The sequence below is a fragment of the Pseudopodoces humilis genome, chromosome 3 (assembly GCF_049639895.1).
Source record: "Pseudopodoces humilis isolate 2021_Gansu_Grassland_sample_001 chromosome 3, ASM4963989v1, whole genome shotgun sequence".
NCBI lineage: Eukaryota > Metazoa > Chordata > Aves > Passeriformes > Paridae > Pseudopodoces > Pseudopodoces humilis.
In genome coordinates, this window is record NC_142202.1 from 20,065,835 (window position 1) to 20,093,555 (window position 27,721).

Sequence of the window (27,721 nt, forward strand, 5' to 3'; positions counted from 1 at the left end):
AATTCACTCTTTTAACTAATTAAAGTTAGGTCAGATTATCTCAGAACTGAGCATGAAGAGCAAAAGCGTTTTCTTCACCATAATATTACATTGTTGAGAAAAATAATCCATGTCAGTTAAACGTTCTTTTGAACTACAAGATTGCAAAATATACCAAGCAGTGTTTTAATCTTAAGATCTTGAGAGGGTTACCTTTTCAGTATAGTGCTTGAAACTTCTGCTGAGACTCCATTAGTGAGAGATGCCTCTATGCAAATTACGATTCAAATATATATGAACCCATGTTATTGACTTCATTTGCTGAGGTCAATAACGTAGATTTTATTTAACAATAAATGTGAGATGTAGAGATAGAAAGAGAAAATAAAGGCGGGAGAGAGAGTGATCAACAGAAGATAGTTACCACCTATGGATCCAGCAGTGTCCTATTGGTCCTTCTTCACTCTGGTCATCTCAGTGGTTCTGAGGTCATTCAAAATTTTTCACTATTTATACACTCTGGCAAATAAAATAGCTAATGGTCATTGGCTACACAGTTCTCTTATTCTATTGGTGGAATGATTCCTTTGCTTCTAATGCTAATTAATCAACATGCTCAGTCTTCCTCTTTTTTTGAGTCATTGAGTTTCTTGGGTTGATGGGCTGTGAGTTGGTGGTCAAGATCTCCCCTGATGGAATTACCTTTTACTCAGTCAGAGCTGATGTCAGCACATTTGCCAAGTTGGCTTTTGTTGTGGCCCATTAATATTGTATTCTTTTTGTCCACTGTCAGTGGTACATTCTTCTTCTCAAGGTTTTTTAACCTCCAGCTAGGTCTCAGATAACATCTGGACAATAGTACCATCTTTATCTTATCTCAAGTTCTTCCTATGATGGTTTATCTTACAGTCCAGGTTCCAGGTAACCAGAGAAGCATATTAAGGGGAACTTCGGTGATTCTTGGTGTTTGCAAAAGCCATCTGTCCCATAACTTGAGGTGATCTTTGTTTAACTGGTGATATGAGTGTGAGCAGTTGCTTCTTCCCACAGTTTGCTGAAGTGGGAATTTTTTTGGGGGATGTGTTTAACCAGAATGAGTAAAGCAGATCTTGCATGCACCAGGCCTGGTGTTAATGCCATCCTGTTGCTTCCTCTGTGCTTATCTCATGGCAAAGTCTTCCATGTTTGAGACAGCCAACTGTGCTCTTTAACTCCTTACAACTTTCCATGTGTATTTATAGAGGCCAAGTGTCATAATATGGCCCCTTTTTATCAAAGTGTAACTAGTTCTCAACCTCTTGTATATGACCCTTCTCTTCAGATTTTCAAAAGGGCATTGCCACTTGACATATTATTTGAAATATCAGCAATTTATTTCAGTGCTTTCAATAGAAATCTATGATTTTCAGACTGATAGAGCCCATGGTTAGCAATTAAATGTCTGTGTTGACTTATGCTTTTGTTCGGTGTTAGCTTGAAAATCGTGTCCTCAGTCATTCGCTCCAGCAAAATAGCAGGCTAAACTAATTCCTCCTTCAAAATGAGCCTTTTTGCTTATCTGTTCCTAAATACTAAGTGTTATAAAAGTGTTAAATTGTATTTGGGAAGAGGTCCATTAGTGCAGTTGTTTGTACATAGCAGAAGTGCTGTGAGTTGGTATCCTATTATTACAGAGGAATCAGGTGGGGATTTAACTGCAGTGCAAACAATCCTTTAACAGATTTACTATGGAAGACAGGGGAACTGTTTTGTAAGAAGTGAGAGACATGTTAATTTCAAACTGGCCTAGCAAACAGAATTGCTTTTAAGATGCTGAAGTATTGAACACTTTTTGCTTTTATCAGTTTTTTCCCATGTTGCGTGAAGTTTTTCTTCAAGGCCTTTTCATTCGTATGTACTTTCCTACCTGCTACAGGGGATAGGACTGTAGTGTTGATTAGTATTTCTTTGAAGACACAGGCAGAGTTTTAATCTGCATTCACAGCCAGAGTAGAGAACAGGAGAATGATGAGTGAAGTACTTACCAAAATAAGGTGAAAATTCCAGCTAGACTTGAAAATAAGTTTAGAAAGGGAAAAGAAATAATTGTCTGAAATGGTGTTTTACAAATACAGTGAGGAAGCTTGCATTATACATATTGCTAATTTATTTTATGAATATTATTAATATAACTTTATTTCAGCCCCAGCATTCATGCCATCTCCATCAGTATTCCCTCTTTCATCATATTCCCTTAATGTGTCATGGGAAAAACCTGAAGATAATGTATCAAGAGGAGAAGTGATGGGGTATAGCATCAGTCTGATGACTGAACAAAGGTCCTTGCCACCATTTTCCCAGGTATTGTTGTTAGTTACATTAAGTTTTTCCTAACTGGTAATAATAAAATTGATAAAACCTGATGTCCTCTGAGGTGTTGTGATGAATTTTTTCCCTGGTTTGTGTTGTGTATTCTCTGATCTAACTTTTCCACCTACAGGTTTGATGTAATGCTTGATGTATGTTACTCTGCATTTTAAGTTGTCTCAAACATACTTGATGTATGTTAGATGTATGCTACTCTGCGTTTTGTCTTTCTGATCTGACTTGTTTCCAGTAGCTGGTGAGAGTCAAAATTAGGAGGGATGAGATTGTGCAACAAAATTTAAATTACCTTGATATTTGTGTATACTGTTTCTGTGTTTGCTAATATGCTTAAAGCCATTTTATGTTATAGGTATGTACATTTTCCTTAAGAAGGTACTTGTCTGGATGAGTTTTTGAAGTGGGGAAACCTATAATACCAGAAAGAAACAGATTTAAAAAGTCAAAATATGTGACTTTAAAATACTGTTGTAATGTTTGAGTGACTGGGTTTGGCAAACAAACATCATGGCATTAGCAGTAAACTGAAAGCTTAGGAATGAGCAGAAACATGATACATAATCAGAATGTGGGAGTGGATCTGGTGCTCTCATATCGTATTTCTCATTCAGAGCTGATTTTGTCTTTTGGTATTACCACAGATGAGCCTCAGTTTATTTGCTTATCAGCCGGGGATACTACTGTTCTTGGGGCTGTTGTAACAATACAGAAATGCCAATTGCTTCTGGTCACTGGCTTGCAATATTCTTCATACAAAAAAACCATCTGATAACAAAGATATCTAAAATGTTACCGTTTATTCAGTTCCCCTCCCACTGATAGCTTATACCGATGTTAAAGCAGATGCAAGTGTTTGTAGGTATTTGTTATTGCCCCCCCTCCTAATGCCTGCTAATCATGTCACTCCTTCAATGGTGGTCAGATTTCACAACTTAATAGTGTCATTTTCGTCATCTCAATTGTAGCTGCACTGTTTGTAGTGATAACTGCACCACCACACAGTTTTATGAGGCAATAACTTTGTTTCCTCATTTATCCACTCAGGAACTGGCTTATTACCTCATAAAACAGTGTGATTGGAAGTATTATCACCTAAATCCCAGCTTGTTCAGACTCTCCAAAATAATCCTCTCCCTCAGTTGGTCTATTCAGGCTTTCTCACGTCTGAGTGAAGGAATCTGCAAGTTCAGAGACAAGTTCCTTATTAGTGAATGTGTCATGAAATGACAGGAATGAAAATATTATTAACCAACTGTTGTCTTCCAATCTGTTTGCTTTGCAGGTTTTGCATATAGCTGAGGCTCATGAGCTCTCCTATGTAGCAACGGGATTAAAACCTTACAGGACATACAACTTTACTGTTACTCTGTGCAATCAAATTGGTTGTGTAACCAGTGAGCCAGGCATGGGGCAAACCTTGGCAGCTGGTAAGGAAACAATCTGTAGCAAAGTGCAAAGCTGACACATGGTTTACTAATGAATACCATGATGATGGTCCTAGTTTGATGCACAGTGGCAGGGGTAGGTGTTGTATTAATACAAAGTGACTTGCTTAATTATTATTTGTTTGTTTTGACAGATTAAACCCAAAATGTTTTCAGTGGAGGTTTAAGTATTCTGCTATGTCAGTAGGATTTGAGTACTGCTCTCTCAGTTGCAAGTTATGTTATGTATAGCTTTTGTTGGCATTTGTTTAAACGGTGAAGGTACATAAATGTGGCTGCATCCACTCATTCATTTATGATGCTAAGAAGTTGTTAATTTGTTGTTGGGGGTTTTCAGTGTGTGTTTGCATAACAAGAAACATAAAATACTCCAGCTGTGCCAGTGCTTTGCTTAACACATGCAGGAGGAGTTCCATGGCCGTAAGAGTAACATAAGTACATAGTGTATTTGTGTGTCTAAATCAGAAGTAACATACATGCTCTGGGTCAGCTTTTTAAAAAATGTTTATTTATCCCCTGAGATTTGAGATTTTGCTTTGTAGATGTGTATCTAGTGCTAAAGAAACTGCATATATGTTCCTGTGCACCTTAATACATTTTCCGTCTTCAAGTTAATTTCAGTAGCATGGGCATGGATTTCAAATGTACTGTCTAAAAATTTGGGAAAAATACACATCAGTCCAGAACAGAGATGGAGAAAGCCTGTATTTACTTTGAAGAAAGGACTGGAATAAACTCACTTCTTGGGCATTGGTAGTTCAAGAGGGTTTTAAGAGAGAGATTGTTAGGATTATCAGCTTTACAAGTCTCTTTATTCATGGAATGAGGAAGTTCAAACCCATGCTATGTGACATACTAGTGGTCATCTGAAGAGAGCTGACCACTTAACATTGTGGTTTCCTTTTGTATAGGCATCTAAAGCACGTTAATTCCACAATATTAGCTAAAATGCTTAACTAAAAATGTTGAAGAATTAGAACTAAAAATGTTTAAATGATTAGTGGTGTTGTCATATGGATGTTGTGATGATGATCTTTGCAATTACCTCTTTCATGTAATTTCATCTCACAGAGGAAAACATCTGAAATTTTCTGCTGAAGTGAAATTTGAAGTTTTGGGATATTTCTTCTTGTCTGTCCTCAGTTTTTCATGTCTATTTATTTCATGGCCTTTTCTTTTCTTTTCAAGTGGAAAGCTGGCCATTTACAGAGCCTCATACTTGTATGCCTTTATCCCATTCCACACAGCCATGAGGAACGGTGTTTCAGTCTGTGCTGATAACCTTTGAAACAAATATTGCCTAAACAGCACACCTTATTACTACAGATGATCCAACTTTGCATTTATACATTTATTAAAAGATTCAGGAACAATAGCTTAGTTATGCTTGACAGCTTGTTTATGACCATCTCCTCCCTGGCTGTGTTAATACTCAGAGACCTATCACATTAGAGAAGACAGGAGAATACAGAATAGCATAGCAGGCATGTCCCCATTTATTAGCTGTTTTGCATTGAAGCCTTTTGCTACTTACTGCTGTAAGCCTTGAAAGAAAAGAATCAGTGCTGTATTGTGTTCCTTTTGTGTTTTTAAAGCATGTTATTGCAATGTCTTGAATTTTGGCAAACTGAAAAATGAAAAACTTATATTTTGCATGCAATTTTGTCTTCCACAAGTCACATTTTTTTGTTTCTGGAGATATTTGTTTCATCCTTTCTATGCAGGGCTTTTTTGGGTTTTTTTTTGTGTGTGAGGTTTGGTTTTTGTTTTTTTTCTTTTCTTTTTGTGTATGTGTGTGCATGTTTTATTCTGTGAGGTTCTCTAAGACTGTGTTTTCAAAGACAATTTAAAAGAAGCACTTCTTATGTGATGACAATCAAAGGGAGTTAAAATTTAAAACAAAGTTGGGAAAACTAATCCCCAGTATTTGTAAAAATAGATAAGCAAGTCTTAGTCCATTTCTATCCTTTCTTTTTCTGTCATTGAAAAGTGCAAAATGAAATTAGAATTGTCTTTCTAGGACTATTGGGGAGTTCTTTTTTATGGAGGAATGTCTCCCTGGCAAAGTGACAGCATCCCTGGCTGGACTCCAGTCCCCCTCCATGCCCTGGCAAAGGCAGCTTTTTGGAGGAAGTATTGACTGAATGTGTTCCAACATGATGGTCCCCTTGCATCATAACACAGTTCAGGAGCTTTGAATTGTTTTTCAAGTTGGGCTAGAGGTTATACTAAATTAGACTAATTGTTCCCCTCTGATCCTCAAGAGGAGGAGGAGGAGGAAAACAATAATGGAAAACCATGTCAACTCTCCTTCTAGGTATAGAGTGTACAGGTTTATAACATATACCATTTCAATCAATGGGTATCTTGATGTCTGTGATTTTGTCATGTCCAACAGATGTGTATTAGCAAGGGGCTTCTTTTTGTGATTGCCAGTGGCTTCTAAAATTTACCACTGGAAGTCTCAAGTAGTTTTTAAGCTTTGTTCCATTGATCCATTAGGGTTATTTGAAGCCTAGTTATGAAAAAAATGCTCTTTAAAACCTAATCTTTTTCTGTGAAGACTTGTAGGTTATTTGTTTTTGTTTGTTTGTTTGTTTTTTTGTCTTGGTTCTTTTTTTTATTTTTAATGCATTGTAAGACAGAAAATTAAAACAGAGGCAGTAACAAGGGCATGAAATCACTAGAAGCAAAATTGTTGAGGAAGAGGAGTAAGGGATTTTGAGATAAGATTGAAAAGACAAAGAAAAGATACTACTTCACACAGAATTTAGGGATAGCACTCAAGGGGGCAGAAACATCAGGAAGAGTCTGCTGATTTTTCAATGAGAAGTCTCTTGGACGATGACTGGTTAAAATACAGAAGCAATCTTAATGAGTGGATTCATTCTAACTTGGTTCAATATAGGCATCTGTACTGGGAATATCTCATGCGTAGCTTTGCAGTAGTAGAGTGAAAGAAAACTCAAATTGGCCATATGTCCTTGTGTCTGTCAGACTGGCAAAATTACTCCTCCTCATCACTACATACACCCACGATGTTTGTAAATGGTAATAAAGAAGACAAATCAGAAGAATGGGAGGAGAGAGTGTGAGAAAACAAAGTAAAACTGCTAAGCATGGAGCTATTTTATAAAAAGGCTGAGTGTTACAAATACATATGCAGCCAGGAGGATGAGCTAAATAAAAGAACAGTTATGCCTGATGCTCCAAGAATGGTAAAATGTGTTGGAAGATCAATGTTAGTGTAAATGCAGTATTGGGATGAAAAAACAAGCACAGGAAGGTAATAGAAGAGAATTACCCATCCCTGTTACTCAAAGAGAAGGTGACTGGACAGATAGAGAGCCTCAATTTGGTCTATACATAAATAGCAGGCTTTTAAACATGCAGTTAATAAAGATGTGTTTCATATTTTTTAATCAGTCTTTCAAATGGTAAATTAAGGTGCTGCAGCTTCCACAATCCTTGTGGTATTTGAAATTCATGTGCTGCAATAATTGTGCTTATGCAACTGAAATCCTTGGCTGATAGATGAGGCAAAAGTTCATTGTTGATACATTTTTGTTTTTGTCTGTGCTATCTCAAGATCATCAAGTGATCTTCACTCAATTGATCAAGTGGATCTGCATATAACTGAGAGCAATATTGGACAGTAATTATACATTTTTCATCTCAATACCTAGAGCAAAATTTTACTTTATTCTTCTCTCTGGGTTCTGCCACGTTCAAATTCCTATTTTTTTTTTTTTATTATTATTTTTTTTTTGCAAATGGCATTCAGCCTGTTGTTTCTACTAGACCTTAGGAAACTTATTTTTTTTTAAATTTCAAAACCATTTTTTGTTGTGTGATTTTGTCTCATGTTGGATTCTGAACCTATAGAACTCTACTAGCTGGTACCAGTGAGAGATCTGGTATTTGAAAGTTTCCTTTTGTGACAATGCTTCTGCATGAAATTATGAATTACCAATACAAAACATGCATGTTTTCAAAATTTTTCAGTGAGGCAGAGAAATGCTATTTCATTCCCATCATTTCCTGTCATTTCAGCAGGATGAAATTAGCCATGTGAATGCTTGGACCACTACAATTGCTTACACTATTGATCTCAAATCATATAGTCAAAGGTTGCCTTAAACAATCTATACAGCTATGTTTCATTAGCTGATGTGTGACTAAGCTTATTTCTTGTAATCAAGTTTGCCTTTGCTAGTAATTTTTTTTTTTAAATTTATTTAAAAAGCACTTTTTAAGACATCGCAAAGTATTTGCTTTGTGATTGCTGCCATTTACCCCAGCACATTGTTTTCCTGATCTTTTGCTTTTGATGGCAATTACAGGGTTCAGAAGCTAATTTGTAGGAGATATTCTTCCAGCACCAGCTGTGTCTGGCTTCTTGGCAGACTTCTCAACCAATTGTATTTGGGGCTTTGGAGTTGGCTCTGGGTTTGCTGGGGTAATTCTGTGCTGTCTTACACTCCTTATTCTTTTCTTTTTGATTACCCTTTTAATCTGAGTAATTTGTCCATTTTTTTCCATTTTTTGCATTCATGAATAAGGTCCAATGCAGACCCTTTTCAAAAGCTTCATTTGTTTATGTCTGTCATAGATGGCTTTTCTACGAAAGCCTATGCCTCAATTCTAAGATCACCAATACCCATTAAACAGGTAGTAAGAAATGTATAGTTTCCTTTGTTACAAAAGAGAAATACGAGGGCCATTTGCTGCTGGCCTGGAAACACAGATTGTTTTGCATGCATGTATATAAGTCTCTTCATTGTGAATAGGACCCAAAGTGATTAAACAAGCACTCTTAATATGTTAATTTATAATTTTAATTACAACAATCTTGTATATATAGTCATTAGTGAATACTAATATAAATATTTTTCTACCTTTTTATTCATAATGCATAAACCAATCATCCAGTTACTTCTCGGCAGTTGCCTGTTTCCGTTTCATAATACAATCTTTGTTCTTAGTTATGAATGCATTTTGTTCATTCCTGTCTTGAATAATCCCTCATTAAGCTAGTCACTTTCTGCTCCATGCTAAAAAGGAAAAATTATCATGCAAATGTGGCATGCCATATTAAAAAGCACATTACCAAACACTTTTGTTGCTGTCCTTCAATTAGTTTCCCTTCTTTGAATTTAATTTCATTTGTTGTTAAACTACTGACTTGATGTATGGACTCATGAATTTGAGGCTGCTGCCAAGAATGTAGCAGGAAAAAAAATCAAAGCCTCTTCAGAAAGCTACAGAGGCAAAGCTGAAATGAATTTGCTTCACCTTTGACAAGAACACTTGAGCAGCACTGGAATCCTCTGATGATTCAGCTTGGCTAATTATCCAATTATTTATTCCAAGAATAAAGATGCTGTTTTACAATTAGAAAAGTGTAAAGTAATCTGAGAAATTTCCTAATGACAGATGACTTAAGTAACTTCTGAGATAAATAGAATCTGCTCAAACTTGTCTTACCAAGTGTTCAAGCTGTAGTTAAACTGCTCTTTGAATTTCAGGGTATCAGTAGGGAATTAAAAGTTATTTGTTTCTTGTCCCCTACCAACCACATATTATGTCAGAAAATAGCTCAAAACAGCTCAGTTTGTTCTTTTTCCTCTCTGTCAAATTTGCAACAGTTTTAAGCTATGTTTAAGTTGCATTCCCCTTGATTAAAAGCTTTTGGTTCAAAGCAATACTTTTTAATTGCCTAATAATATAAGTCAGTTCTTAGGAAAGAACCGTGCATTTAGGAGTTCATTTGCAATATAACTGAAAAATTCATTGCATGGCAGTAAAACAATTTACTGTTAATTACAAGGAGAAGAATTTGCTGTACCATGCTCACAGATTGCCATGAATCATGCAGCACTCCTAGAGATTTATAACAGATGTGTAAGTGGGATGAATTAGCAGGGTTTAATAACAGAGACACAAATCATGCAGACTTCAAGGAGCTTTAATTGATATACTAGAATGTGACGGGCATGAATCACTCAGCCATTCAACAGCACTGTAACATATGGTCAGCTCAATATGCTGCATCTTAAATCGGTTGGTGAGTCGTTGGTTGTCCCATATGGTGGAAGCAATATATTTTTCATGATTTTTAAAAAATACAGTGGGTTGCATCTATTTTAAAAGAAATATGATTGCAACATATCCATGTTACTAAATTTTCTTTTGATGTCCACTGTGGGTGAGTTTTATTCTCTTTCTTGGGAAGAAGTCCAAAATGGACTCTAAAGAATCTCTTAAAACTCAGAATATTGTCAGAAGTTGTAGGTATTATTGCTTGACTCATTTACTGTTGAAATGACTGATACCATTGTGAAATACAGAAAAAGAGAGCATACCTGAAATGAAGTCGCAAACTCGAGGTCCTCTGTACTAATTTCTGGAATCAGAAATGAAGTACATGACCCATAGTGAGGTGTGCAATTTTACCTGCAAGGTAAACTCCAATATGAGAAGAAAAAGATACTTTCTGTAACATTTTGTCCTCGAATTTGGCTTTTTTTCTCTTTTATTTTGTACATATGCTTTTGGGATTCAACTTAACAACAGTTAAAAACTATACATTTTTTTACCTTCCTGAACCATTCAGTGTCTACCTGAGGTTTTCAGTGGAAGAGTGCACAAGTACCTACCTACAATAAGCTGAGCAGAAGTTACTCAAACATATGTAAGCCTGTAAAATTTAGCCACAGTGTAGATACGTTATTCCTGGGACAAGAATCTGGCAGAGTATGGAAAAGCTTTAGCAGTTGTATTAGTAAACCTGACAGACTTGAGAAAGGAGTATTGTATCCTTAGAACCATGGCTGCCAGAATTTAATGTCAACAATTAAAATTTATTTTGATCCTTACCTAGTGTTTATTACTGTTTGTATACACAACAGACCTTACTAATACAGAGATGCACTATTAGATGGAATTACCATCTGTTCAGAGTGAAATGCTGGCATCTGTCTTCAAGCCTAAAACTAAAATGATATTATTTCAAACAAAACAAAATTAACTGCTCTTTACTTACCAACTTCATTTTTGTGTACATGTGTGTGCATAAACACATGGGAAAGGCTTATTTGTAATGACCTGTGTAGCAACATCTATATTTAGATATATGACTTCAGCATAAGCTGTATGGACCATCTGTCTTTATTGGTCTTTTCTGTGCCCTCTGCTACACAATGGCATGCAGCAATCATGGGCTTTTAAATACTGTTTTAGCCTTATAATATATTAAATATGTATTATATAGCAAGGCATTAAAACGACATAATTAAGATACACAAAAATGTGACTTTGAATCCACTAAAATGCAGTACGCTCATTATTTTGACAGATGTGTTTTAACAGAACGTGACTAAAAAAAATTAAATAGGTAAAATGGTACTCGATTAATCTTTCAGAAAGTAGCTACAGGTACCACAGTGACACCTTTAGGAAAATATATACTGTATCTTTAGTGCTGAATATTTTTAATTTCAGCATTTAGTACCCTGCTGGGCTAGTGCTACAGATTTATTTCAAGACCACCTGTTTTTGTGTGCAGTTAGGTTTTCTGTTTGGGCTTCTTTGTTTTTTTTGTTTTTAAATACTTATGTAACCTATCCTGTATATTTTGCTTCTGTCTTGATGCACAAGAATTCTCAAGCATCAAGGAGACTAGTTTAAATACTTGTGCTATAGCAAGGATGTTACTTTCTGAAAGGGTAGTCTTATATTCCATATATCACAAAATAATAAATTGTGTCATGCCAGTGTTTAATGCATGTACACAGTGCATTAACTGTAACTGTAGTACATTTATTTGTGCTAGAGGAGACTTGAAAATGATTAAAAAATCAATACTTCCCTGTCAGAGAAGCAAGTGTTACGATGCATTTAAGTAGTTAATTGCATAAGCCCCATAAAAGCTTCAGGTTTGGGTATCAGAGATGCCATAATTATGGTCCAAGTAACTGCCATTTATTAATACTAGACTTTAAAGGAAGATGTAGTTATTGTTATGAGTGCTAGTCAGCTCTATGCATTTGAAAAATAATGAATTTTAGCATTTCTGTTTTGCCATCAGTAATCTGAACTGGAGGGCTCAACCTCTTCAGTTCACATTTAAAATGCTGACGTAGGCTGGTTCCCTCAGAGGTGAAGTTTTGATTGTTAAGCCATGTTTTCTATTTAAACTTGTGCATTAATACCACAATTCATTAGTGCTGTGCCCTACTTATGCAGGGAAGCTTATGACCTCACACTGCATTACTTCAATTTTGACATTGTAAATTTCTACCATCGCGTGAGATACTAATTAGATTGTGAAGTCATAAATGATACCTAAGCAGGGATTTACAGCACATAGTGCCTTTGGCAGTTTCCCAGTTCCCCCACTCCCTGCTTTCTCCAAGAAGAATCTCTATCAAGTGATGGGGTGTGGGGGACAAAGAAGAAGAAAAAAGGAAGAAATAATATACTACTGGCAAATAGGAAAAATGAAAAATATGTTAATGATCTTGGGAATGCAGGAATGTTTAAAAGGATGTTATTAATTCATTTTAAATTAAGCAATCTCTCCTTCTCTAAAGAACTCATGCTATATACAATGCTGGGCTGTGAAATAATACGTCAGATTTTGAAGGCCCATATTTTAATTCAGGTTTTTATTGTTCTTGAAAGGCGTTTATTGCTCTTTACTGTGTCATTATGGGAACAAGTAATTTTTACAAGTTGTCATTGTATTTCGCTTCCTGGGCACAAATGAAGTTCCTGTTGAATCCTCTTTATTGGGGGAAGAAGGGTGAGAGAAAAATCAAGATGTGTATAGATTCTGTATATAGCAAAGTGTTCTCATACTTCTCCAGATGATGTCTTCTGTTATTTCAGTGATGGTCCGTTTCTTTTCACCTGTAAGACCACCATGTCATTATCCAAACAGGTCATGCTGCCCTCCAGTGGCTTACTGTACAGTATCTTATTAAAAAAATGTAATAAGTTTAATCAATAACTGAGATATAGAGTAGCCAATGCTATCGGTGTGTTTAGAAGAATATCAGAGTATTTGGTTTAATGGTAGGAGAATCATCCTGTAATGTAAAACTATCTTGTGCTGCTACCTTTGTGGAAACAAACTCTTGTTTGAAGTCCTGGTGTGCACCAGAATTGGTGATGAAAAATTAGAGAGGGTTGTTTTCTTAATAAGTAATTATCAGAGCACAAGCTTCTGTCTGGTGTGCACATCATGTGAATAACTGGATGGGCCTGCAGAGCTGTTGTTCTGCTCTTGCTGAGGATAAGTCCAGTGACAAGAGACTGCTGTTGTCATGTACCATACTGAGATGTAACAAGAGTTATATCTGTTCAAATATTCCTTTGGTTTTTTGCTCATATCCACTTGGGAATGTCATACAGATATACACTTGGAGTTTGGCATGAGAGGCCCATGAAGGAAGGAAGGAATCAAGATATACTCTTTATGAAGTTGTTGATTAATATTCTCAAAGATGATTAATAAAAATATTTTAGATATAATTATAGAGATATTTGTCTAAAGCCTGAAGAAACAAATAAAGTATTTCTTGTAAAACTGAAAGTTTCTCATAAAGATTAAGAATATATTTTGAGGTTTTTTTTTCCTCTCCTAATTAAGCTTCTATGGATATCTGTGTTTATTCTTACGATCAGAAAATAAAACAGGATTTTGTAAAGATTATGTTATGTACAATAAATAATTCGCCAAGTGTTTTTTATCCACAGCTCCAAGAAAACTTCGTGCCCCTCTTGTCGAAGGAATAAACAGCACAACAATAAAGATAACTTGGAATGAACCTGAAGAGCTTAATGGGCCTTCTCCTATCTACCAGGTGGAAAGGATGGATTCATCTTTAGCTACAATGAATATAGAAGTAACAAAAGGGATCCGTTTCCCAGGAAATGGGTATTACAGATTTGCGAGTTCTACTCTCCCCACCAATACCTACTTTACAGGTAAATGTGTTTAAATTACTTAAAAAATGTACTAATTGTGCACTGCATGTGTTTTACCATTTAGTATCATGTTCTATAAAACTTTTATGTTAAAGTAGGTAGGTTCTAATTTATTAAAGTAATGTAATGATTAGTGATGTATGGGCTATTTTGATTCTCACTTTAAAAGCCTGTAGAAATCATTTGACATTTGGAATTTTTGTTACCTCATGTTTGGACAGAGAGATGTACATGACAGTGAATGTTGTTGCTGCATATTTGACTTGTTTCTGAGTTGGAAATATGAGATTTTATTTATTCTCCTGGGATAAAAGCTTTTTAATTAATTAGCTGTGAGTGCTAAGATGTGTTTTATTTGGTGCCTTTTTGAGAATTCCTGAGCCACTCAAAAAACTGTGTGTTCCAGGTTCAGAGCATTTGTGTTGTGACCCTGTTTGTTTTGTTAAGGAAAGAAAAAAAGCCTGCCACTGACAGAATTCCACTGTTTCTGGGCCTTTGAGTGGTCTCTCTTTTTTCTTGATTAGTTACTTTATTTCGGAACCAGGAGGTTTTCAGATGTAAGCAGACCTATATCCTTTTTCTGTGATTCTCATAATTTGCTGATGTCTTGACTTCTGTGATAAAGCAAAGATATAGACAATATGTTTTTTTGCAAAAAATGAACCTGATTGCACATTTGAGATGCTGTAGAGGTCTGTAAGTGAAATCTTGCATTTGCATGCGTGAAGTATAAATGATGAAAAGAAGAAACAGCGGAACTGAAGACTTAAAAATAAAAGCGTATGAAAGATGTGTGTGTGTATCTCAGGTCATGAGAATGACAGCAGGAAGGTGAAATCCAGAAGGAATCTAGGTGACTGTAAGAGCAAGAATTAACTAGCACACTGATGGTGCAGGGGGCTGCACCAGTGGCAGTGACACAACCTGGTACTAAGCCTTGTTTAAGACAGAGAAGGGCTGCAAAAACTGTGCAGAATTATTGACACACACAAAAATGCTGGAGCTTTGGAGAGCACTCAGCTGGCATTCCTTGTCTTCGGGGTCACCACAGGTAATTCTGGCAACGATGTTTGAGCACTCAGTACTTGCAAGAGTGTATGTGCAAATTCAGGTTTTGTTCAAAACAGAGATCAGTTTCTTGTCTTTCTATGGTCACCCAGTGAATCTGACTTAAACAAAGTTGAAGATGACTTCACATTTTTTTTCTAGCCAGGTGCTTACTTGACTGATAAATAATAATAAGTGATAATGTGTTCATTAAATATTGACACTGTGTTGACTGGCACAACCTGTCTCTGTGTGGGAATCTGTAGGAACAGCTGTTGGACTCCTTTCCTCATCCAAATTGCTCAATGGTTTTCCTGACATCAGTTTGCAAGCTTTAGTATACATTTAGAAAAAACCCTTTGATGTTTCTTCTGTTGTCAGTTGTGTTTGTAATCAAGCAAACCCAGCACCAATCTACCCAAGTGTCGATTCACTCTGGGGTTTAGTTCTGCTCCAGAAGCTGAGACTGATGGCTTGAATAAAGTTTATTGTGATGGCTGAGATGATTTGAGAGAGTTTGGACAGGTAGGTTGGGAGACGTTAAAATAAAGCTCCGTTGATATTGGCAGCTGATGGCTGATAACGCTATATGGATAAATATAATTTATCATAGCTTTGGATTGTGTTCTGTCTCTTCTACCAGCTAATAGTCAGAGTATTTGGAGACAGCCTAGAACTAAAACACACTAGGCAATTTGTCCAGACATCTGCTAGTAATGGCTGACAATCAGATTAAATCAGTCTGTGTTTGGTACCTAAAAATGTGTAGTTCAGGTTTGGCAACGCAATAAATATTTTCAGAAATATAAATCTGTGTTTTTCTAAGTAGGTCATCTGTCCTTCTTCTGAAACGTGATGGAGGGGAAAATGATAGCAAATTTGGGAGAGTTTAGAAAGACAGACACTTAAGGGGATGAAAAATATTCTTTAACTGCACTCTGCAGTTGTTTCATTGTTGAGACCCTCTCTTATTACCCATTTCTGAAGACAAGCAGTAAGCAATTGTGCTTTATGGATGGAACAGCTTTAGTGTGCGTGCAGCTGGGTACTTTTTGACAAAAAAATGTGCCATCTTGTATGTGTCAGTCAGCAGACAGATACTACTCGGTGCTTCTGGAATCTCCCACTGTGAATCCAGAAAAAGATTGATCAGTTTATTCATTGCTAATAAATGCAGTTGTCCTCTCTACCTCCCTGGCTGGTCTTACAGTCCAAGGTGCAAGTAATAGGGGCAGATGTATTTTCTGGGAAGTTTTCCAAAATAATCTTTAAAAAAAAAAAGTTATTCAATAAACACTGGCTACACTAAGCAGTGTCCTGTCTGTAACAAAACCTCCAGCTGCACAGGAAGATGTGTTCTGAGTACACATTAGATGAGAGGAAATAGAGTAAAAAGATTTTTGTCTGCTGGAACTGTCCACATGCAACTTTTCAGCTCTTCAAAGTGTAAGGAAGTGTTTTAGCTATGTATAATATTTCCCAAATGATGCAGACTTGATTATTAATGCTCATTTACATTCCCGGAAGTTTTTAGATGCAGCAGCATTTGTTGGATCTATCAAAATACCACAAGGCAAAGGAGAGCTGTTAGTGTTCTTGTTTTAGCTAAGGAACATATCCATCTCCCATCACTCTGAAAATTGGAGTATTTAGGTGTTTATCTTCATATTTTCCCCATGAGACAACAAAGCGGTGTGATTTAACATATGGGGTGCTGAAGTTCAGATTCTACCTAATGTGGGACTTTATACTTAAAAGGACCTCTAGAATTGACTAGAAGGTTTTACAAATTATTTATTTTGTGTGGTTTTCTTTTATTGATCCAGCTTATGTGCTGTGGCTGTGAGTCTGGAGTCAGAATGCTGTAGTACTGCTGTTGTGTTTGCCTTTCTGGTTGTCTTGTCATCAAGAGAAACAATATTTTATATATGGTGTAGAACAGGCAAGCTTGGAGTTCAAATGTCATTCCTCTTGGATGCTACTTGCTTTAAAAGAAAATTATTCATGTAATATTGATCAAAATGTAGTCTACTCTGAAGAAAGTTTTGTGTTTGGCCTTGGTTTTGTTTCAAGTTTTCTGAAATAGGGTAATACACTTAAAAAGAAGTATGTCTTGCCTGGACTATGTAATTTTTGCTAACCTCTACATGATGTGTATTCAGCTCTGTAATAATTAGAAAATAACTGTATGAGGTAAGATGTTAATATATTAAGCATTACGAGGAGAACTTTTTTTACAATGACATTTTTAGTATTGTAAAGTGGTCTTAAAAATATGTATTTAAAAAAAATATTTATATCTGTGCTAGTGTTTTTACAGCCAGATTCTGGCTCGGATACACAGACATTTCTCAGAGTGGAGAATCTTTCCAGTAACGATGTTTCTTAATGAGTTTGCCATGGAACACTGCTCAGGTGTCGTTTACATTTGTTCTGAGCAGAAGTTCTGAGAATGGCTGTGGTCATTCAGTGTCAGATCTCCCCATAGCTCTTCATCACAGTGAGCTCTCTTTACGGTAATGTAAAACAAATTCCACTCCACAGGATCTTGAGCAAACATTTGATAGTTAGTCAAAGGGGCAGATATTTTCATTGGTTTGTGGAGCCAAATAAACAGGCCTTTTCCAGCATCCCAACAGAACTTTATGGGATGCATTATGACTTAATACCAAGAAAATGAACGGCATTAAAGGTCCTAAAACAATGTAAGAGGAGAGGGTAAAAAAAATGGTGTAGTTTAGATAACACATGATAATGGTGTTAAAATATATAAAAATGTGTAGTTTAAAAGAAGAGATGAACTTTTTATGTTTACTGTGAGTAAAGCAGCAATGCATTCATAATAAGCTTAAAATACAGCAAGGTAGATTGTCTTTTTTTTCTAGAAGATTCAGGCTAGTTGAGCAAAAGAATTCATTGTTGTGAGAAAGAAATGAAAGCTCTGACACTGCAGATTTTAAAGAACAGTTGGATGAGCATTTGTCAGGAATAACCTGGGTAAAATTGATTCTGCTTTGGAGTAAGTGGATTGTTTCTGTGACCTCTAAGAATGTTTCCAAACATGTATCCTATTATAAACTCAGACTAACCCAATGAAACTGAGAAAGATGTTCATTTCACCAAATAACTTTTAATAGGAAAGAGCTGCCTTTTTTTCTGACTGACAATTTTCTGTGTAGGGGGAAGGTTGCATGAGTTGAACAAGTTTTGTTTCTATTTAATTTTTCTTTAGATATTTTCTAGCATATCTTTATACAAGTAATGATTTCAGATCAGTAGAAATTACTTTTAACCACTAATTCAGAATAATGTAATAATTTAATGTTGAAGAGAAATCATCTAGTCTTCCATATTAAGTTCTGCTTGACCTGTTTAGACCTTTGCCTAAGTTTTCGTTCCATATGTAGCTACTTATGTTTCCAAATATTGTTCCAGTTTCCAGTATGACCTGTCTTTTGGTTTACTTTTCTCCCCTATATCTATACAAAATTTTCTGCATATGAACTCTTGTCCATTGTCTCTTGTTCCATCACTATAGAGGTACAAAAAAGCGTGGCTTCATCTTCTTTATAGCCCTTGGGGAGGTAATTGAAGAAGGCAATCATTTCCTCCATCCTTCCATACTTAAAACTAAACAAACCCTATTGTCTTAGCCTCCTGTTGAATGTCATGTGCTTTGGCCCCCAACTATCTTGGTGCCGCTAGATTTGTTCCAGTCTGCAAGTACCTTCAGTATTTTTTTTTTTTTTTTTAATGTCAGAGTACCCAAAACTGCACTGTAGGATTTGCATTTGCCTCTGCTGGATTTCCCAAGGTTTCTGTCAGCTCATTTCTCCAGCCTGATGAGGTGTCTCTGTGTTGTATTGTATCCACCGCAGCCCTTAATTTAATTTTATTAATTGCCTCCAAAGTTTTTGACAGCACACTCCATTCCATCACCTGGGATCCATTTTAATGAATAGAAACGTTAAACAGAATTGGTCCCAGTACCAGTTTCTTGTAAATGCTGCCCACTGGGCTTTGTGCCACTTGTCACAAAGCTTTGAGTCCTGCTGTTTAGCCAGTTTTTTACTCACTTTTATAGTCCACCTGTGGTCCATCTATTTCTCCAGATTGATGTCAAGGATTCCCTAATCTGTAGACACAACTTTACAGCAAATGCAGTCAAATTTGTTTGCCTCAGCCTTACACCAAAAAGATGTAGAGAAAGGAAGAGGAGGAGACAAATCTCACCTTTTTGCTTAGTTTGGCTTTATGTATTCTTTGTCACTCTGCAGGCATTTTTTCTTTTCATAGCTTTTGAAGAATGAGCCTTTTTATTTCATTACATTGCACTGAATAAAGTAAACAAGATTTTCTTAGGGAGAGACTATTACAAAAGAAATTCTTACTCCAAGCTTTTGAATACTCTGAGAGAAAGAAAGAGACCACATTTGTTTTGTGGACATGAAGAACATACTTTTTGTCCAGGAACTTTTAATATTGCCAATCATTTTTCAGAGTTTTATATTAAGTCGTACACTAAAAAGCTCTTGGAGAACTCGCATTTCATTGTGTCCTTTCTGTCTAGGTTGTTGCCATAGGACTTGTCCTTAGAAATGCTTTTAATTTTTATGCCAACTTCTTATATTTTCTCCTCTTGTCTTCACAAAAGAATGATTTCAACCTGCATCTTCATCTTCTGTGAAAGAAAGATAAAGATCTTCTATATCACCGTCAAGTGGCTGGCTTCAGTAAGAAAGAGAGCCATCCTTTTTTCTGCCTGAGAACTGTTTGCACAGAGATTTTAGGTAGAATTTTATCTTAGTACTTAAAATGAATTCAGAGTTTCATCTTGAAAAACACATTCCTTCCTTTCTTCCTTTTGAATCCCAAGAAGCCTAAAGATAGGGAGCGAGAGAGGAGCTGCATATAGAGAAAAAGGAGTGATCCAGCACAACAAAGTGAACTCTGCTGCTTTATGAACAAAACAACTTAAAACATTTTTGAACATGCACAACAGGGACTTAGGCAACAAATAAGCCAAGCTGATGCTGACCTTGCCAGTGTTACAGGGGTAATATTTTCACTAAGATGAGCTGGTCTTTTAGGCACTGACATACTTTCTATCAATATGAATCTATCTATCATATCAATATGAAGTAGCTGCTTTTTCTGTTTCTTTTTTTTTTTTTTTTTTCAATTGTAGCCATTACAGAAAGTAAGAAGAAAAAAACAATCTCACCTTGTGTATTATTTTTCATATTTACCTCTTGTACTTTAACAGATAAACTATGCAGCACAAGCTTTGGGCATACAAGAGCAGTATGGGTTTTTTTCCCTGCATCTTCTTGGCTGTAGTGCCAAAGTAGATTTTTGCCAGTGTTGTGCATTCTGCACTGCATGGTTAAACCCAATTTTTTCTGCTTGTGCATGGTAACTTTTAGAGAACACAGTAGTGTTATACAATGGAAATTGTAAAAGCAGGAGCTTTCCCTCATTATATCAACCTGCCAGTGGAAAGCCCCTTTTCTAGACTAGGTTGTAGTTTCATCTGTCTGTGCAAAAACCACTTACAGAATTGGGTGTTTTGATTATCACAAACACACAAGATGACTGTACATTTTAAAAAAGCAGTTCTTCCCCTTTTGTCACAACTCTATTTGGGCTTTTGCTAATTTTGTGCAAACACGATTCACTGATTTGGAATGTAGTAGGCATTCTTTCTGCAGGTGTTAAGCCTAAGAATTAGCTGAAGAAACAGTTATGGAAGTGCTGTTTTGCTTCAGGCGTGACAGCTTCTGGGTTTCCTTTTGTGCTTGTGCACCGCTAAGAAAAGGCACAAAATAGAGGGACTTGTTGAGTGAGATTTAAGGAAGTAAAAGTTGCTGAACATAGCAAAGAATATGAAAAAGCTGTAAGATAGAAGCTGCACAAAAGCATGATGCCTATTTAATTAAAAAAAATAAAGGAGAGAGTGGAAGGTACCAAGCAACTTTTGAAAACTTAGCATGCCAGAGATCCATGTACTCTCTGTTAAATGGAGGCTGATTTCACCTCAATTAAAGCAAATAGTACAGATCAAACAGAATTTGAAGCATGTTTGAACATAAAAATGAGTAGTTTGATGGATGGTCATATTTTGGAGTGAATGTATGAATGCTCCTGGAAATTCTCAAACTCAAATACCTGATGACACAAAGATATAGGAAAGAAAAGTGACTATTTCTAATGGTTTTCATTTGCTAGAACAATCATGGGTCTTCCATACCAGTACTTCAGTACTTTGTAAGATTTTATGAGATTCTCATGTACTTATATAACAAACTTATAACCCTAGTGTCTTTTCAGAGAGGGATTTAATGAGACATAATAGCCAAAAAGAAAAAGATCATTCGGTCCAACCTTTTTTGGCAAAAGCATAATCTAGACAAGATGGCCCAGTACTCTCCAGCTGAATCTTAAGTGTCCAGAGCTGGGGAATCCACCACTTCTTCGGAACATTATTCCAATGGTTGGCTCATTGTGAAATTTTTCATCTTTTGTCCAGTTGGATTCTCCCCAGGATTAACTTCTACCCATTACTCCTTGTCTTTTCCAGGTAAAAGACTCCTTGTAAAAAAAAGCTCTCCATCTTCCTTGTAGCCACTCTTTAAATACTGGAACATGGTGATAAGGTCTCTCTTGATCCTTCTTTTGTCAAGGCTGAATTTTCTCAGTCATTCCTTATTTGACAGGCTACCCAACCCTCTCATCATCTTTGTGGCCCTTCTCTGGACTCTCTCCAGCCTGTCCATGTCCTGTTTGGTCTTTTTTGCACAGCAGGGACCAAAACTGAACTCAGTGTTCTGGGTGTGGCCTTGCAAGAGCTGAGTAGAGTGGAATAATGACTTCTTTATCTCTGCTGGAGATGTCCTTGTTGATGCAATCCAGCATCCTGTTGGCTTTGTTTGCCACAGCAGCACACTCTCCACTCGTATTGAGCTGCTTGTCCCCAGGATGCCCAGGTCCTTTTCCACAGAGCTGCTCCCCAGCTGGGCAGATCCCAGCCTGTGCTGCATTCCTGGTTTCTGTTTTCATTGAACTTTATAATGTTCTTGGTAGCACGTTCTTTCAGTCTGTCCATGTCTTCCTGCAGGGTGGCTCTCCCTTCCAAAGTGTCCAGTTCCACTAAGTTTGGTGCCATCATCACATCTCATCAGGATAGACTTGATCCCATCATCCAGATCACTTATGAAGGTACTAAACAGATTTAGGCTCAGTATTGGTCTCTGAGTGACCCCTCTTATGACAGGTTGCTAGTTTGAAAAAGAGCTGAATACCACCCTCCTCAGGATGCTGCCTGACAGCCCACATCACTTGTCCAGACCATCACACGTCGGGTTCTCTAGGAGTAGGCAGTGGCAAATAGTATAGAAAGCCTTTGTGAAATTGAGGTAGACAGCATCCACTGAGGAAGTTACTTTGTCATAGAATGAAGTCAGGTTTGTCATGCACGATTTGCGCTTGGTGAGTCCATGCTGACTTTTCCCAGCTGTGCTTCATCTGACTTGTGGCAGCTCCCAGGAAAGTTCATTCTATAACTTTGACAGGGACTAAAGTAGAAGTATTTGGTCTATAGTTTCCTGCATCATCCTTCTCATAAGCCCTTCTCATGCATGGGAGTGACATTAGCCTTCGTCCAGTCTTCTGGGATTTCCCGTGATCTCCACAGCTTCTGAAAGATTGTGGAGACTGACCTCACAGCCATGTCAACAAGCTTTTGCAACACCCTCAAGTGGATATATTCACGTCCCATCAATTTTTAGAGACCAAGCTCCTGTAATAGCTCACATACAAATTCTCCCTTTACTGATGGTGAGCCTAAGTTGGCATCAACCTTGATTTTTGTGCTGGTGAAGATGAGAAGAAAGTGTTTCACCATTGTTGCTGACTACTTCACCTCTTCTGCTTAACAGCAGGCCAAAATTTTCATTCTGATTCTACCGGAGAGTTTTCAACAAGGTTGCAGGAAAGAGACAATTACCATTGTATTCACCGGAGAGATACTTGAAGTGAAATGAATGCTTTCTGGTACATGCCTGGCCCTTATTTAGATTATTTCTATAATGGTTTATTTAGTCCAATGACTTCAGACATTGTGTTTGACTAATTCTGAGCCTTTAAATTATTTCTGCTTTTGAGATACAAATTCCTTCCCATATTGTTTTTAAAGGATGAAGATGTAACTATTGAATTATGTATTGACTAAAGTGTGTGAGGTGTCATGCATTGATTATGATTGCATTGTGAATTTGATCAGGAAATTTTCATAATAATAATATAAGGAAGCTTTTCACCTTCTAATTGATTTTCAGGGCGATTAAATTAAGACCTTGTCTAAGTACAACTGTCCTTATCAATTACTGGCAGAATAGAGAAATTAAAGGATTAAAAATTTACGTGTGTTAAGATTCAGTATTTAAGGTCTAAAATCAATCAGATCATAGACTGGATAATTCCATTATGACAAAACTATCATTCAGGATTAGACTGTGGTAATTTGGAGGGGAAAAAAAAGCTTTCTGTGCTAGTACATATGGGAAAAAATAGTTTCCAAAATTAAGCACCTCAAGCTTAAGAAATGGAGGTAAATAAGCAGCATGAACTTCATTCAACTGTGTTATATTTATATGTTATGATGGCATATAACCATTTGGTTAGAAACTGTCTTTCCATAGGTTCTGTGTATGGAATGGACCAGCTGTTGCCTTTTGAAAATCCTTTCTTTGTTTTGTATATGGCTTTCTGTCTCTTTTATTGTACATATCAATTCTTAAGTATATGCAGATTTAATTTTTTTCCTATGCTATTTTCACTGGAGTACCAGAGTAATTTGTAGTCATTGATATGCATTTTTACAGCACTTGTGTTACTAGGTTTGTTTTATCAATAGGGACTTTGTGTAAAAAAAAAAGAGGAATTAATGCTAATTTTGAGTTTTACATAAGTAGGATCTGAGATTTCAGAGTAGTTCATGTGTTTCAAGTAGTATTTCTGTCAATCCCTTTTCAATGAGGAGCACTTAACACTTCCACAGATCTCCACTGGGTGTTTAAATGCTCAAGAAAATGAAGAGTGCATGGCAAATGAATAACTCTGGAAAGTTTGACTTAAGTGGTTTACCTCACATTGCATAAGACTTCTGTGGAAGAGGTGGGGACAGATTCCTCCAGAGTGACATTGAATTGTGCTAGCTGTGAAACTGTCCATTCACTTTTCATACTCCCCATTCTCTTTCATTAAACATCCGCAGAGCACTACATCAAAAAAGACAGGCTTCTGTGCACAAAATCCTTATTTGCTACATGAATTCAGTTTTAGTTGCTGAACATCATAAAATCCTTGATGCAGATATCTTATGGGAAATGTATGTTTGTATAATTGTAGACTATATCATTACTCATCCTCTATTTGGGTTTGCATTGATTTCTTCTGTTTTGGTTTTGCACTACCTAATTTTTGTGTATTTGCTTTTATCTATCTACTGTGGCCTAAATTGTTATTCTGAATAGTAATTAAAAAAATGCCAGTGTGATAGGAGAGTCCCACACATATCCATCATTTGGAACATTGCTGATAAATACAGATGTCAATGGATAGAAATCTTTAATATTCATAGTCTCTGATCTCGACTAATAGGGCCATTGACTGCTGCACTAGATTCACATCTCTATATGAAGGATAGAGTGAGTTCTTTTCCAGTGTACTGAGTTTACAACAACATGTATTTCAATTGGATTTATAAGGAGAGCTCTTATTAGTGGTTATAGGCTCTCCTCTGTTTCTATTTTCCCTTCCCCCCCTTTTTTGATTTCTTTTGCTTTTCAATTATTTTCCCATGGTTTATGTACTAACTATGATTTGTTTCTTGCTTCTCCCTCTTCCACTTTCTTTTTCCCTCTTGGTTTTACCATTGTAATCTCCATAATTGTCTTCCTTCTGTGCTCTTCGAAACACAAAACTTTAAAACTGCTTGTCTTCCTTTTTTTTTTTTTCATATTGGCTGTCACAAAGTGGCAGAAAATTAAGAGGACAAGAAAAAGACTCTTTCCCTTCCTTTCTACTGTTTAGTGAACCATCAGGATTTGGTGTCCAGGACAAATTTCATGGAAGAGTCTTTTTAGCCCCTAAATTTCTAAGATGCAAAGTCTCCACGCAAATGTAATTTTCTTTGAGAATTTTATTATCATCCTCTAGATAAGCATCCTGAAAAGAGCAGTTTCCTGACACTGATTAATTTAGACTTCTGGGCTTTTTTTTTTTTTTTTTTTTTTTTAACTTTGATATAACCGCTCTAAAAAATTCATATGTCTGATCCATAGAAAGAAGGAATCAAAACTATTAAAAACTTTAATTTTTTTGAAATTATGAAGGTGATGTAAATTAATTCTGCAAAGTAATTTGAAAAAGTTGGCATGAAGAAAATATGGTTTGAAAATATTTCTTTTTCTTATTTTTAGAAACAAATTAAACCCAGAATTGTCCATCAACAATAATATTTACAGAGTAATGGCAAAGTTATTGTGCATAATAACTGAGAATCCAGAAAGCAACTGTGAGCATAACCAATAGAATAAAAACACAGACCTGCCAAGTAGTACTGTTCTGGTCTAAGGACCATTTAATATAGTGACAGAAATGTCATAAAATAAATTATTAGAGAATTCACAATCTTGATAGCAAATTGTTGAATTTTTATTTTTTTTTATTAAAAGCTGTTCTAGAGAATTATATACTGGTATTTCCTGTAGAAAGATCACAAAAAGTAACTATAATCTATCTCTGTATATACCCAAAATGAGATTTGATCTAAAGTAGTTAGATCTGTGCTTACTGACTTAAGATCTATAATACCTTAAGATTAATTGGGAGCATAAATGGAGAAGCTGACAACCTGGAACTTTGACTGCTTAAAATTGCTGACCCAATTACTGCTAAGCCCTTTGCTGACATGTTAATATGTCTATTTAAACTGGTAAATCACCACCATTTCAGTGTGTGCTAGAGTTGGTCCATCAGATGAAGGAAGATGTAAGTTTAATTTAAATAATTATTGACCTATTATGACCTCTTCATTTCATTTGCACTGCTCCTCTCAAGGTAACCAATTATATTTTTATAGTGTTGGATGGTAATCAATGTACAGGAGCTATCTTTATTGATTTAAGTAAGGCCTTTGATCTGGTAATCACTAACTATTGCTATCTAGACCAGTCATAACTATATTGGATATTAGTACAGTTATTTGGCTTTAAAAGATGCAGAATTTCGAATTCTATGAAGGTTTTGCATCTAAAGTTAAAGAAATTTGGAAAACCAAACGATATATCTTTAAAGATCTTCCTCAGAAATTTGAAATAGCTAATTTTTTATAACCCATGCAATTTTTTGAAGTTTAGGTCATCAACCTGATTTTTTTTTTTTTTTTTTGGTAAATATCAAGTAGATAATCCTTTTGAAATAAATTTACTTAGAAAAGTCTGGCATTTAAGTATTTTGAAAATTTTCTTCCCCAAATGTTAAATACATTTTCTGGGAGGAAGGGTTAGTTCATTGGTTGTTTATTGAATTCAGTTACAAACTTCTTCCATTTGTAGATGGAAAACAATCTGAAATTTTTTCTATTTTTTTTATTATCTAATATTCATGTCAATGTGTTAGGTAAAAAATAATTGAGATACTGTATCTTAATCATTGTTTGCAAGTGGTACCTGAGTATCTTCCAAGACATACTCAGCTAACTTATTCTCTTTCTTTTTTTCTCATTCCTCATCTATCCCCTTCTTTTTCACCTCTTGCTTAACATTCTTCTCTACACAGGTTTACTCTTTTTTGTCTCCTCTCTTTTATTTTAATGTATGACTTGTGAAAGCCTGACTAGGTCTGGGTTAAAACAGTCCTCAGAAAAATGTTAAATTTGTGATAATTTTTGATCTACTCCTTTAACGAGTTCCAGGGCCTTTATCCTTCTTGCAGAGGCAGTTCAGTATTGCTCTGGTGAGCCTTGAAACTAACAGCAGCTGCTCAGAGAGGTCACCAACATAATGAAAAGGGCACTCTTGAGGTATCTTGAGCCACTTCCATGGATGGCCATGAAGATTAATACTGGGACCTTACATTTGACCTAGTATTCTGTGGAGAGTCTGTGTAGTGAGCAGAGCAAATGGAGATGATATGCTGGTGGCAGAGAGTGTAACTAAAATTGTTGCATTCTCCACTTTTTTCTTTTTTCCCCTCTTTTTCCCCCCCCATTTTTTGTTTTTGGTATGTAAACTTAAATACTGCAACTTGCTCTTGCTTAAGATCATGAAGGTGAGAGTTGTGTCCAGGTGCATTTCTGAGAAGCAGTGGTACAGTCTCCTTGCTGGTCACAGGTGGGAGGAGGAAGGTTTTTCAATCTGCTGCCTGTGCTGAAATGGCTGGAACATGGTGTTTCGAGCTCTGCTCATGAAGAAGTTGATGATACTGTAGAACTGATAATTAAGCAAAGAAATGTTTTTCCCAGTCACCACATTTTGTGATTTCATTATCTGTAAATCCCGTAAAATTGTTATTTTGAAATAATTTTTTCTTAGTTTGTGTACTGACAAAGCACTTCATTCTTTCCTACTTGTTCTATTTTGGTTTTAAGAACCACTATTTCTTTGTAACTTCAAAATTCTTCTGTCAGCATTCTATATTTTTATATTGTTTCATATTACTAACAGTTTTAATGGTGGAAGCAGGAAGTACTACAGTTGGCTTATACCAGCATTGTTGTTCAGTCACATAAACTGTTCTTTTCTGTCTGTTGGTCAAAGGCTAAATGAGATGGTAAGCAAAGGTTGGGACTGATCAGCAGGCTTGAAAATTTTACCTCAAGTCTGATCCCA

The 27,721-nt window shown here is 36.1% G+C and overlaps 1 protein-coding gene across 1 annotated transcript in view; it reads left to right on the forward strand.

Moving 5' to 3' along the window:
- The window catches only part of USH2A (usherin), a 370,331-nt gene that overhangs the window by 84,188 nt on the left and 258,422 nt on the right, over positions 1–27,721 (forward strand). The window contains exons 19-21 of the mRNA XM_005523335.2: positions 2,162–2,319; positions 3,626–3,770; positions 13,551–13,781. Coding sequence (XP_005523392.2) covers positions 2,162–2,319; positions 3,626–3,770; positions 13,551–13,781 — 534 coding nt within the window. The remainder of the gene's footprint in view (positions 1–2,161; positions 2,320–3,625; positions 3,771–13,550; positions 13,782–27,721) is intronic.